The sequence below is a fragment of the Gouania willdenowi genome, chromosome 8 (genome assembly GCF_900634775.1).
Source record: "Gouania willdenowi chromosome 8, fGouWil2.1, whole genome shotgun sequence".
In the NCBI taxonomy this organism is placed as follows: domain Eukaryota; kingdom Metazoa; phylum Chordata; class Actinopteri; order Blenniiformes; family Gobiesocidae; genus Gouania; species Gouania willdenowi.
The window spans coordinates 25,353,152-25,368,165 of record NC_041051.1 but is presented as its reverse complement, the minus strand read 5'-3'; the positions used below and the strand labels follow the sequence as shown (position 1 = coordinate 25,368,165).

Genomic DNA, 15,014 nt, shown 5'->3' with positions numbered 1-15,014 from the left:
TATAAAATTATTGATACTTTGATACTCCTGAAAGTATACTACTGATATGATGTACAAGAAGAGTGTGATTGGAAGAAAGTAAAAGGGGCTTCCAGACGGTTAGCAGCAAACAAACAGATGCAAGGGAGGGAGGGAGGGGGTGGGGGACTGAGAGAGGAAAACTGTTCCAACGCCTGCTCCTTCTTCCACTCTCAGCATCACTTCGTGCGTGCAGGAGGAGAGGAGATATCAGATATGATGTACACCCCCAGCCCAGCCCACCTGCTCCCCTCTGAGCTGGGATCTCCACATGATTGTGCTGCATGGAAGCCCACAGGCATTCCCACACGCGTGGATTCCTCCTTCCACTGCTAGTTTGACTGATACGCTCGGACTCGGGAGTGTTTGGCTGAGGTTTGTGGGCTTTTGGACATGGGACCGTGCTTGAGCAGAAAGGGATCAGGAGGAAGAGCCTCTTCCTGAAGAAGGGGACAGACGGTCTTTAGGGAGTTTGCTGGTTTTTTGTTTGTTTTTGTTTTTTTCTATCTTTTTTTTTCGTTTTGGCCCGTGAAATACTTTTGTTGTGCATCCGGTGAGAAGGAGCGCAGGGTTTTACGCACTGGTGGAATGATGCGTCCCAACCGCGGCTTCATCCTGCTCATCCTCAACGGAACGGCTTGTTTGGTAAGAAAATAAAAAAAAGTGTCTGTGAAGAAAAAAAAAAAAAAAAAAAAAAAAAAAAGTCAGCCTACCTCATAACACTGGTTGTTTTCTGCATCATTAAAGTCCAGCTAACGTCAGCGGTCGTGCGTGGGATGCAAGTGACAGTATAGGGCTGATGATGCTGATTAAAGATGATTAACTTGGAAGTGATTTTGCGCAGATCGTGACATTTCCGCTGATAACTGTCCCGTTCGCAACCGGAGCGGCTCCGGTGCGCGCTCGGAAAGTCTGTGCGTAATAGGCGACACGTTTTGGGGTTTTGGAGCCACTGAGACCCAAAGTTTTGAATATTATTAACTGTGTCAGCCTTGATAAGTTTCAAAACGACAGTCATGTAAAAAACGCCCTTTGTGATGTAAATCGATCAGGAAAAAAACAAGTTCAACAATCTAACCTGGGAGTTTATAGATTCCAGTTTGAGTCTGTTTAGAAATGCTGAATTCAGGTTCGAGGTTCAGTTCAAAAAGACAAAATAATGTTTCACAAAAGCTTGAAAAATATATTTCAAAATTATGCACAAAATGTTTATTTCATCAGATTTGATTCTGAAATTCAATTAACACAAGCCCCCCACCCCCCCATTGGACACTTTGTGTAAATCCTTACCTAAGGGGCAAAAAAGTGACTTAAATATTTTTTTTTTTTGGTCTCATACAAAAATATTATGTAGATTCTTATTTTGTGTATGTCCACAACACCAGATATTGGCAATAAATACAGTATGAGTAAATAAAATCTAGAATGACCATTTTGTTCATTCATCAGGAATTATCATGTGATAACTTTCTGGTTTCTGTTGGCTTCACACTATCATGTAATTATTTTTCCTTAGCCTGAAAATCCAATTTGGAACCTCTTCATCTTTCATCAACCAATTCAATTAAAACTGTAACTAAAGAATATCTCTGATTAGGAACACCTTCACTAGAAAACACACATCTGTATGGAAGCCCATGAGTTGTGCCTCACGGAATTGAGCAAAACTCTACAAACGAATGGCTTTTTAGTTGCGATAACCCTTGAAGGGATTTCTGTGATCTTACACTAAAGTGTTATTCACATGTTGCTCAGAGGAAAGCCACATAGGGCCATTTTTCTGCTAAATAAAAAGCAGTGGTTGTGTATGGAGATATTGAACCTGCAGGCCCTTGTGTTCCCTGTGATATCGGGGACCACACACTGTGTTAAACATGGGGGATGAGTGCCTTTTCAAACATAGTTGCGTCTTGATACCAGAGGAGGGGATAATGGGCTTAACACGTACTTGTTGTCCTGTTCTTGTTGCATACCTTAAGCCACGGGGCCACAGTCTTAGAACTGTCTGTGGCTAATGATAAGGACATTAATTGAGCCTTAGTTTTCCCCCCACCCACACCAGGAATCTTTGGGAACACAATATACATAAAACTCCTCAGCAGGATATTCTGAGTTATTCATTAGCAGTGCGACATTGATGAAATTAGAGTAATTAATAAATGAAGTAACTTCTTACTGCTGCCGTGAAGGGATTATAATCACATGTGCTTGCTGCTGTGCTTTAAATATTCTATTTATATGATTTCATGTTGTAATAGCTCTGTAATTCTCAGGCAACGTTTAGTCTCCAGGGGTCCAGCCCCCCCCCCCCCCCCCCACCAAACCCCCAAATGATGGCTAATACAGATGACTATTAACACAAGGTGCCACTCTGGTAGTTGTTTTCCTGACGAATGATGTGTTGCAAATGTTAATTTGAACCGAGCGTGATGAATAATATAAACCTCTCACTTGTATAATTGACTGCTTGAAAAATTATGGTTATTTTTGGCGGCGGTTGGAGCGCTTTTTCATTACTGGAGCTCAGCGAGCTGACTGGAGTCATTTCTCTCAACTAAAAACAAAGTGCACATTTATCTTTAGAACAATCTGCAGAGTGCTCAAAACATTCCAATGTTTGTTGGTTTTAACCGTCCTCGAGAGTTGAGATGGTTGAGCACAGATGAAAAAATATATATTCTTACGCCGACGACTGCATGGGAACTTTGGTTTTGGTAATTAGTAGATTTTTGTTTCTCACCCAGGACTTAAAAACACGGTCAGAATTGGTTTTCAGCGCTTCATAAGGTTGTTGTTTTACTTAATAATTTTAGATTTACATCTAAATTTAAAACAGCAAGAAATGACATATCTTTTAACAGAAGTATTTGAACATTATTTATATATTTATTTTTAATTTTCAGACGAAAATTCAGATAAAAAATCAGTGACAAATTGTGTTGTTAGTCGGAAAAATCCTGTAAAATCTGAAGGGTCAGGGAAACACCTTGAGCCTGTTGGGAAGGTTACTTAAAAAAAAAAAAAAAAAAAGTAATCCGATACAATTACAAGTTACTTGCTAAAAAATTATCACAAGTATTACAACATTTAAGTAGTATAACTGATTACTTTTAGTTACTTTTGGATTACTTCAATACCAAACATGCAAATGAAGACACAAGACGATAGAACGTGTGTAACCTGCTCACTGTATTATTTTAGACAAATAAAAAAAACACCTTTTACAGTCACACTACATTAAAAGAAATGCTGTTTTAGTTTCACACAGACTGGGAGAACCCACAGTCATTTAAATAAATAAGATGTCAAAAAATATTCAATCAATTTACTCATATTATCATTTCATATCATCTTATATATACTTTTAACTCAATAAAGTCTGACCAGAAAGACCATTCTGGGTTAAATTTGCTGATGAAAAATGCCACACAGGCACATTGACTAACAAACATAATGTGTGCCACTTTTGGCTTTTTTCTCCTGTAAGGGACAGCACGTGTGAGTGAGTTCTGTAGTGTTGCTTGTTTAGTGGAAGGTCTGGGTTAGAACACACTGAGCAATCCATCGAACTGTGCTTTTCATGCTATTTTGAGAAACCTGCAACATTCTAAGAATAATATTAAATACTTGTATGATGTTATTTGTATTCTGTGATTGTATAAATAAAAAGTAAAAAAAAGAAATATTTCGATATTGGCTGTATTGCCATTTTCTAAATCGCTAAAATAGAAAACTCAATATTTCTGTAATCGCTATTAATTGCCCAGCACTACTATATACTATTATATTGTGAACCACCCTAATACACAACATAGTTGCACAAATGTATATTCTGCTTGTTTTTAAAATGTAATCCCCTTAAGTAATCCTTGTTTTTATAAATTATACCTGTAATTTGATTACATGTTTTTAAATATACTCTAACAGAATACAGTTAACATTTTTTGAATCCAGATTACTGTACATCACGCCGTTACGTTACGTTAATCTGTTACGCCTGTTATCATCATGACGCCCTTTTTGTACATTGTATTTCAGCATTTCCTGTGCAGATTCAGATTAAAAGAACATGGCAGGTTATTTAAATCTGCTAAACTGGTCAGACTCATCCAGAAAGATTAAAGATTGTTTTTTTTTTTTTTTTAATTCCATGTGGGATAATGTGTCCTTAAACGGTAGACCTGGATTTAAACTGCAATCAGATGTGTAAAGAGCACTGATATATCCTATTCAAGTACAAGTACTGTGACTTGATTGAAATTGTACTCAAGTACAAGTAAGTCATACATGAAATACTCAAGTACAAAACAGAAAGTAGCTCAAATAAATAGTGCTCAAAGTTAAAGTTACTAGTTACTTTCTTCCCCCCCATGTTTATTTTTGGTAATACATCTTGCCACAGTTCCCTTTGCATACAGTAAATACCTCATGTAAAAACTCAAACAAGAAGAGACACATAATCTAGCACAATTGTAACTTAATTTATTTTCCACAAAGACATCTGTATAAAATAAAAAAAGGTTTTTCGAAATGTACAATTTAAAATAAATAAATAAATAAAACACCAATGACTTCAATTCAAAATAAAAGTATAGATATATTTATGAACTCTAAAACTAAAAAAAACAAAACAAAAAAAAACCTCCATTCAATGCTGGTTTGGTGCCGTACATTACGTTATGTTTAATGTGGTTGGTCGGCTATGATGTGATGCATTTGATTGTTGTCTGGTCATTTCATTTTTTTGTAGTTTCACAATGTCCGTTGATCATTTTAAAACAAAAAAATAATTATATAATTTACTCACGGTTGGATGTAGACATGTCATAAATTACAGATTTAGAAATACACTGAAAAAAGTACAAGTACACATAAAAGCAACTCAATTACAGCAACGTGACTACTTGTAATCCATTATTTTCACCTCTACCTGCAACCCCTGCAATTATTTCAGGATATTTCTGCTTGTCTTTCCAAAAGACCATTTCCCTTTTTTTTTTTATTTTTTTTTATACATCAAATGGGTGTGATTTCTTTATGTGACCATAAGTGCCCCAGTACAAGGACACTATACTTCCATAACCTTCATTCAGTAAACAATCTGTGGATGCTTTCCTTATCTCTTCATACATGTTTACACTGCATGGGTTCACAGATGTTATCAGATTTTTCCTTTGCTTTGAGCAGCTTCTCTTTGGCCATGAGAGACACAGCCTGCTTTATACCAGTTTTGATTGCTTTCTAACCAGACGCAGATGTTGGCCATGAGGCCCACAAGTGAGTTCACCTCTGTACCCCAGCACAAAATATTAACTTTTCATTTTTATTCTTTCAGATTGGATATTTGTACATTCCCAAAGGTCTGCATATGGCGCCGCTCTAGACTGTAAATGAAGGATTAAAAACGTTTATAAAACTCTATAGAACAGAAATAAAGGAGGGAGCATGCTATTATTAGTGTATTTTTTCTTTTCTTTGGCTAAACTTTTACCAACATCCTTCATTTGACTTTGCTGTCAGCAATAGCACACCTCTTTAACACATCAGTTAAAAAGCAACCATATTCTTGCTTTTGGATCTACACAGAGTCCCTTCAAACCAACAGAGGATAGAGCAGAGACTGAACGACTGATCTGAGCATTAAAACAGGAAAGAACAAAGGGTTTCCTGTGTTTCTGTTGTCATTGGATATATTTTCTTTTCATTTTTTTTTTTTTGTGGTTGTGTATGTTTGAGAGTCATTTTGTGTATATTCTGCTGTTGTTTTGTGTAATTTTAAATAGTTTTGTGAGAGTTTTTTGAAGTCATTGTGTGCAGTTACTTTGGCTGAGTTGTGTAAAGCCAGTTCCAAGCCGATCCCTCTGTGCTTTGACGTGTTTCTTTCAGTCATGTTTCTCAGATGTCTGTCCTAGGGCTGCAAAATGAATCGAATTTTAATCGCGATCACAATTTTGTTTGCCATGATTGAATGAACCTGATCGTCGGCGATATTTACATTTAAAATAGGGGCTCTGCACTCTGTAATAGTGTATTTATTCAGTTAGCCTTTGGTACAGTTTAAACACTTTTTTATTTCATTATATTTCTATTATAATTCCCTTTTACAGCTTAATTTTGCACTGAAATGTTATTGTTTGTTTAAAACTAGTGCAATAAAAACAGATTTTTCCCTAATATGATAAATAATTGATTATGAACGTGATTGCTATAAAAACAAATCGTGATTAACATTTTGTCCATATTCGTGCAGCCCTAGTCTGTCCCATATGCGTATCATTACAATTTTCCCAAATTAATTTGAAAAAAATAATATACAAATATTTTAAGTGCCATAAAACACAGTGACTGTAAAGAAAATATATGTGAAGTAATTTGTTTAGAAATGTTGTTCGAGTCATGTGACTTGGTTCTTCCTCTCTTGTCTCCTTCACAATGTAAACGGTGAGGCGACACGCGTGTCCAGCAGTTCATGTATGAAACTGCAGCAAAAATGAAGCAGAAAGCAGCCGTCTGCCTGATTTTATTATGAATTTACAACATTATTCTAAAAATGAGGATTTTTAGTGACACGGTCCGCCTCACAGAGCTAAAAAAAGTCAGAAGAAATCAGGGCGGAGCTGCTTTCTTTTTGTAAATTGGACGTTACAATTTATTGTTTTACTGTGTTTTTGAGTCAATGCTGGAATTCATTGAATTTTTGAATGTTTTAGGAATATTTTGAGACTGCTTTGATGGAATAAATGGATTCAGTATGGTTTACATTGCTAAAAACGTGAGATTCTAACCCGTCAAACGGTATATGATACTTGTGATATGCTGAAGCATTTAATCCCTGACGAGCGTGAATGAGTGACATGCATTTGAACAAGAGACGTCCCGATACAACTTTTCCCATTTCCGATATGATATCGATATTGCAGCCTTGTGTACCGATATTGATCCGATATCAGCATAAATCATGCATAATTGTTTTTTTTCTTTAATAAAAAAAAATAATAATGACTTATTTTGTAGTGTGGAATGTTAGAAGAGGCTTGGTCAAGTGATGTTAGTCAAACAGAGAACAATAGTCAGCAACAGTAGGTATGAGAAAAACTGACCCATTTATTATTAACCAACTGGTTACATATTTCTTTTACCTTCAACATAATATCTACAGTATTCTACAATTTAATAAAATAAATAAACAATGAATTGAGAGAAATCTGATATCCGTTTTCAGGCTGATATCGGAGAAATATCCGATATCAGGGCACTCCTAATTTTTACTCGTATTCGGGACGGTGGACGCTTTAAACAACGCATCAACGTAAACTTTTGCAGTCAATTATGTTACTAATCATTTTTGCATTATTGTATATGTTACACACATTGTGGTTGGCACGAATCTCGAGACGGTCGATGTACAAAGTTAGATTTTTTCTTTTGCCCCCCCCCGGCAATCCTAAACTCTGCCTATGGTCTGTCCTACACACAGGCTACCTGACCTTGTCCAGAAGCCTCCCACAACGAGGCATAGATTCCACATTATTCATGAACAAAGTAGTAAAAAAAAAATACAAGCCATGATTCCTGATATGACATGTATAGGACGTATAGCCACATATATGATCATGCGGGTTTATTTCTCCCATCGCACTCATTTTCTTGGTTATTATCGCTATAATCTGCATGCTGCATCTCATAAATTTTCACCTTCCACCCAAGACTGAAAACTGCTTCATATCTGTCGAATTTCCTTCATACCAAAGAGCCGAGCCATAGCTTCAGGCAGAGGCAAGAGTTTATTGTGCTGAAACATCTGCGCTCTACTTTCCCTAAGGGGAAAATACAGATCATTAAAGTGTGGTGAACTTTAATTCATAACACATCTTCATCATCAGTCACTGATATACAATTATTATATAGATACACACATATATTTCAGGAACCCATTTGATATCACGAATATAGTAACTAATCTGAAGGGTAAAATAATTATGGAGTGAAACCTAATGGTCAGAGGCAAAGACTATTTAATGGATTTTTTAAAGAAACATTTACATGACAACAGTATTGTGCATATTGTCAGTATCAACAAAACATCATGCCAATGGTAAAAAACAAGAAAAAATAAGTAAATAAATAAAAAAGTGGAAATAAAAGAAAATAAAAATAAATAAAATTTAATTGATGTGAAAAAATAAATAAATAAATAAATAAATAAATAAATAAATAAATAAATAAATAAACTGAATAGTGATTTGACAAAAAAAAAAAAAAAAAATTAAAAAAAAGTTTTACCATGAATAATGATCAGCACAGATTGAATAAGATGCATGTAAAGAAATTATGTAGAATTGTTGAATTTTGGATTACATCCACTCCACATGAGAACAGGTTATCAGAAAAATGCACACACATCTTGGCCTTCCATCAATGTCATGATTTAGGTTAAAGGTCCCATGTCATGCTATTTTTCACCCATCTCTATTTGTTCTAAGAACCGCAAAAACGTGGTATTTTAGGTCTCAAACTCGCCTGTTTTACAGAGTTTTAGCCTCTGAAAAGTCACTTTCTGAGCAACTTGTTAGAAAAATGCAAAAATCTAGTAATAAAATGATAAAACTAACTGGAGATGTCCCGATGCTTGGCTGGAAGGTTTGGAAACCAAGGTGTGTACTTGTACCACAGGCATAATTGTAGCTCCAAACAATTGGACTTGATCGAATAATTTTGTTTGACTTTTTAACTTTAGTTCATGTTCCGGGTAAAGTGGAAGAAAAAGGAGCAATGTTTGAGGTGTGGAAGTATTTCAAGCAGAACGACAGTGGTTTGAAACTGGAGCAGCTGAAACTAGAGTACTGCAGAAACAACCCGCAGAGGGTGAAATAACATGGACTCTAACTTTCTGTGGTGCTGGCACTGCAGTTTGAGTTTCCAGCCATTGTTACCGGTAAATTGCTACAATTCTTACTGGGGACCAACATCTGTTACTGCAGCTAATTGCTATGGTGGTAACGGACTAAAGCATTATGCTTTTGTTTTCTTTACATCTTTGCATGCTTGTAACATGGAGGTTGTAGAAGAAACACAATGTAGCAAGTTTAAATTAGTGTTGTCAAACGATTAACATTTTTAATTGGAATTTATTGCATTTTTTTTACTTTTTGCTGAAACTGTGTATTGTGTTGTGACAATATGAATGGAACGTATAAAGAACTATGTTCAAGCAAATCCATTGTGCAAAAAAACAATAAAGGTTCAGTATAAGGTCAGTGCTAAACTATATATCCCCTAGGTGTAAGCCAAACTACAAAGCCATAACAACATTATCAAGCATGATGTTTCTATTTTTATCAGCTAACAGCAGAGCATGCATTTAAACGCGTTGTTAAACACGCTAATATGCAGGAACATGGAAACAGAACATCGCAGCCTGTGTGCAGTGCAGGGAACGTGTTCTGCATCATATTTCTTCTACTATCTGTGACAAGTGTGCTTACTGTATTTTGAGTTTCAATCAAGTGACTCAGCAGTAAAAAGCTGACCTCTCACGCTGCTAATGACTGAGCTCATAGTTGAGACTTAAACAATCCCAAAACTAGTCGTCCTCAATATTTGTCACATCCCCACCTTATGTTTCTGCTTAAGACAAAGATCTGTGTTGTTACATTCTGTCGGGTGATAACTCAGTTTCAGCCATGGCTCGTTTCTGCAGGTCGTTGCAGAACAATCTCCACTTTTTCCTCTTCTGAAACACACAGGCCACGGTTACATGATGTTTTTTTTAATTCGAAATTAGTTACTCTGAATTAAAACATTACATGGAAAACCAGTTTATTAGGCTTTGTTTAATTCTGCTTTAGGTCTGGGGTTTTGGAAGGGTTCTGATTGGACAGGGGGAGAACGTGACGTATTCACGTCAATCGGGAAAAAACACACAACAAAGCTTTTATTGTCGACTATAACACAGAAGACCACACATGAGAACTGTTTTTATTTGTATTTTGATTGTAGTTTTGAAGAGCAGCTAGACAATAACACGGTTTCAGTTTGGACTGCAGCGTGGAAGAGGGATAGGAACTAATCACCGGTAAAAAGCCCTGTTAAGAAAGAAGAAAAAAGCAATTTAAGTGTTTACAAGAAAGAGGAATTATCTAATTCCGAATTAAACTCAGAATAAATCAGCCACCTAATTCGGATTTAAGTTTAATTTGGAATTAAGTTAGCATTAGAAATTAAGTGTTTACATGGTCAATTGAAAGAGGAATTAAGTTTTATTCTGCGGAATTAAAGCTCCCATGTAAACGTTGCTACTTAACTTCCGTCATAGCGCACACATTGCAGCGCACGTGTGAGAGCACGAGAGGAAAGACAACAAAAACTACACTTCTTCCCAGAAATGTTAGACCTCCACTTCCCATAATGCATCATTATCTAAGGTGATACTAAGCCTACAACGGTATGAACTAACGTCTGATGAACCACGTACGCCTGGCAAATAATGTGCTTCAAAATTATCGGCATTTAGATAATGCGTGGACTTTGACAGCTATAATTCATACACATATAAAACAAGAGCATTTTATTTTTAAAGAAGCATGTGCTGAAGCCAGACTAGTTGAGAACCACTGCTTTATGATGTTAACCATAGGCACCAAACACTGGTCTGCTTTTCACACATAGAGTTCAAATAGTTATGGTCAGAGGTGACAAGTAACAAAGTACAAGTACTTTGTTATTGTACCTAAGTAGTTTTTTTCTGGTACCTGTACTTTACTTGAGTATTTATTTTTTGGCGACTCTTTACTTTTACTGTTTATTTTCTCAAACAAATATCTGTAATTTCTACTCCCTACATTTTAAAAATGACCTTGTTACTTATCAGACCTTTGAAGATGACGTCACAACGTAAAAAGACGGAACATTTTGGTAGTTTGATCTTTTTGCTGTTAGACAGGTCCCTTAGTTTTATGGTTAACGTTCTCAAGTTTTAAAGCTGCTCTGGGTTTTATTGAGTATTTTCACTTTTTTTTTTTCTTGACACATTTTATTTACAAATTGTATTTATTATGAGTGCTAAATTCTCCAGGTGTTCAAAGGTAACCGATTGTTTCCATGTGCCAAGATATTGAATTTGACTTATTATTGAAGAGATATTTGTTTTACTTTTTAACCTAGTACATTTAGTAGCATGTACTTTCTTACATGTATTCAAGTAAGGAAGCAACTTCAATACTTTTTGTTCTTTTACCAGAGTAATTTTGATCAAGTATCTATACTTTTACTTGAGTACTGACGACAAGTAGTTTTGCCACCTCTGGTTATGGTCAGTTGCACATCATGATGCCCATTTAGTGCTAGTCATCTTTATTCTTCATACAAATATAATCAACTTTGACTGACATCTTCTGCTGTTGTTTTCCCCCTGACGATCACAGAAACAATGTAAAGAAAAAAAACACGAGACAGCGGTTAAAGGATCAGGCGAGACAAATTCTCTCTGCCTGCGGGGCACAACAGCTTGATTTATGCACAACTGCAGCATGGATGACCCCGAGGGGCACCTCTTTCTCCCTCCCCCCGCCACCCAGAGAGTGTCTCCCTCCCCCTGTGGGCTCCCAGCAGTCCCACAGTACCCAGATGAGAGGAGAACACTCATTCCCTGACAATCTGACAGCGCTTCACAGCAAAGGGCTCAGCTGTCCTGTGACAGAACACGTTGTCGGCTCAAAACAGCACAATTTATAGCGGCGTTGCTCACTTGGAGACTAAAGGGGAGACTGAGCAGAACTAGGAAAAATATTGGAAGCTTTGTGTGTGTGTGTGCAGGTTTGAATAGTAAACGGTGGATAACAGTATGGAGCTTGAAGAGGAATGATGTGATGCCTCGGGTAGAATGAGGGGGTGGAACTCCCCGAAGATCCAGACAAAGAAACACTCGACTTACACGTGGAAGAATTGCTCTGGGTGGGAAATTTTCATTTATCTTAACTTCTGCCACTATCGTTGATCTGTTAAAACGCAAACTCCTCTAAGAAATGTAAATATGGGTTGAATGTGTCACTGTCGAATTATCCAGAACTCATTTATGCGCTAAAGTCTCCGATATTAAGGCCGACCTCACAGCAGTGTGTGCACCAGAACGATAGCAGGCAGCAGAACCTATTTATATTCCACATTCCCTTACCATCTGTTAACAGGCAATTCTGCACAGATGACCATCTAGTGTGGAGTCCACCAGCATTCTGGATGGTGATGCTACAGTGCTCTCAGGGTCGGGGGGGTGGGCACGGCCAGACGTGGCTGCTGAGTGTCCTAACAGGGGTACCAATTAAAAGAGCATGCAGACAGTGGGATGGAGTCGTCTTTGCAGTGCGATAAATTGGATGATGGAAACATTCTTGGCAGAACGCATTGATTTCCAAATTGGGGGAAGAATGCACTGTTGAGTAACAAAGGACAGCAGTCGTTTGAACTTCATTGTTCCAGAAAACATCAATTGGAGCAGGCGTGCATTCATCCAAGCCTGACTGCAAAGACACCCTGCTTAGAACTGCAGTGATTTCTATCCAGCAAAAACTCACTGACCTAAAAGCCAGGAAAATAAATAAATGAAAAAAAATGTAAGTGTGTTGTTATTAAATCACTGTGTCCAGGTGGACATATAGTGATGGGCTGTGCTAGGATCCGCTTAGGCCAGTTTTTCCCTTAATAACTTTATTATTGTGGTTCTAAAATCTGTGATTCCACATCTTAGGTTATTGTTTTTATGAATGTTGAAGAAGAATAACAAGAATATTTACCCTTTTGCATTAAGGGCCTATGCTACGCATCTAGATAAACATATCCTGGATTAATCTCTGTCAGCAGGTTTCACCTAACCAAACATTCCCCGTCAGAGAGAAGCTGTCTAACGACGGTCGATCACAACGCGCCAATTTAAGCCAAGTGTTTTCAGCCTCGGTACGTGAGCGGTCGCATAAAATGGGTGGAGATTGCAGCATCTGACCGATCAATGGAGAACCTGGCAGAGCGACCGTCTTTACAATGCAGGAACAGTTTATGATCCTAAACAAATATAATTCATTTAAATCCATGATCACAGCGAAGAGCAACAGTGTTAGTGCAGCGCACCAGGAGGCGGAGCTTTTATACTCGCTCAGATCTGATCCACTTCATAACCTGGTCCCGACCAGATTAGCTGTTGCTTAAGTTTAAAATGATGAATAATTAAAATCCATAAATCAGACCAAAAACAACACTGTTGTTACAGAAAAAACAGGAATGAAAGAACCCAGACAGGAAGCTACTGACACTGTTAATGTGTAAAAAGTATTATTTATGATATTAATCCATTGGATGATAAACATACAGCGCACTGATCGGTTAAACTTTATTACAGCACACACGTTTTACTATTTAGGTAGACCTACTGTATTTATTACACACACTGGGATGAGAGCACAATGTTTCACAGTCTGTAATATGTTCCCGCTGATGCAGCCTCACTATAGCGTATTCATTAATTAATTGACTTCACACATCCGCGCATACGAAGACACAGGCTTCATCAGCTGACTATAAATCAGTCCATCAGATATAAATCTATATCTTTCCTCAAGGATTTCATCGCTAAATGAAAGGATTGCATCAATGTCTAAATATTCTCTCTCCTGTCAGATCAGATCCACACAGTGACGTGTTCATACATCACATTTTACTGGACAGCTTTCTTTTTAAGAGAACTGATTGGTCAGGAGGCGGGGTTTTAGTACTCGCTCAGGTCCTAACCAGAGCAAAACCTGCTCCCGACCAGGCTAGTCATTCAGCATAAGTTACCATGGTGATTTAGCTCCGTAAGATGTTAGCGAGCTTCGTAGTCCAGCACACACTGATTAAATCCTGGAAGTTAGCACGATAAGAGGCAATCTCACTTTGTAACATAAGCCTTATAGGTTAAGGTAAAGTTTGAGAACTGCCTTAGACCATTGTTTTTCTCCTACTGCATTGCAAAATAGCATCAGTAATGCCAAATTAGTTTTTTTTTTTTTTCTCCAAAGATGAGTTATTGTAAAATAATTTAATAATTGTTGCCAGTGTTTTTACATTTAAAAGTCACACAATTTGGTTTAAAATGGAAAGTTAAAGGTTTCCAAAATAAGTTAAATCACAACTATAACTACATTTTAGATCAAGGACCAAATGTGGAGAAGTTTGATCTCAAGTGGGCTGCAAAGGTAGGGAATCAAACAACTTTAACAGTAGTGCTACTTCACATTTCCATGTGAAAATAATATACAAGTATGTATGTAAGTATATAAGGCACAGACAATATCCATGCAATAGGTGGCAGCAGCTATTGACAATATTTATTTAAATTGGGGAAATGTCAAATAATTTGAGGATTGAACAGGATTGGGGAAAAATTTGGTTTCTTCCATCAACGTAAGAGTAAAAATGACTTCTATCTTACACAAGCAGGGGAAAACAGCAAACTCCAATTAAATCTGTTGAAATATTGGGTTTTTAATATTGTATTATTTTGCATGGATGCCAATATTTATGTTTGACTATTTTTTATTTATTCAGTTTATTTCCGACATGGTTGCATTCACAGAAGTTTTGTTAATCTTTTTTTTTTTTGTACATGCCAAAAAAGGAGACGAGAGAAGCAGTTTGCTTATCTATCATACAGTGATCTAAAATTACTCCCAAGTTCTGGTTAATTTCAATAAATAATTCCCATCAAAAGTTTCAATTATTTTTTAGTGTTGTCAAAATTCCCCAACTATAAGTTCCCATGGTAATTTTCCAGTGGATATTTTACACCCCTTTGCTACCCTACTGAGATATCCACAAATGAATTATTTGGTCATTTAAACAATGATTACATTACCCAGTCATTTTTACTTTTCCCTGCTGGCCGATTTGGATGTTTTAATGGGCCGGATTTGGCTCAAGCCTTGAGTTTGACACATGTGGTCCAAGGGATTATGATTAATGAGATAAAG

General features: G+C 36.8%; 1 protein-coding gene across 1 annotated transcript in view; it reads left to right on the top strand.

The window, feature by feature from the left end:
- Positions 1 to 202: 202 nt before the first annotated feature.
- LOC114468417 (neurexophilin-1) overlaps positions 203 to 15,014 on the top strand; it is a 38,542-nt gene continuing 23,730 nt past the window's right edge. Inside the window, exon 1 of the mRNA XM_028455299.1 lies at positions 203 to 663. Within this exon, the coding sequence (XP_028311100.1) occupies positions 607 to 663 (57 nt within the window). The 5' untranslated portion in view covers positions 203 to 606. The remainder of the gene's footprint in view (positions 664 to 15,014) is intronic.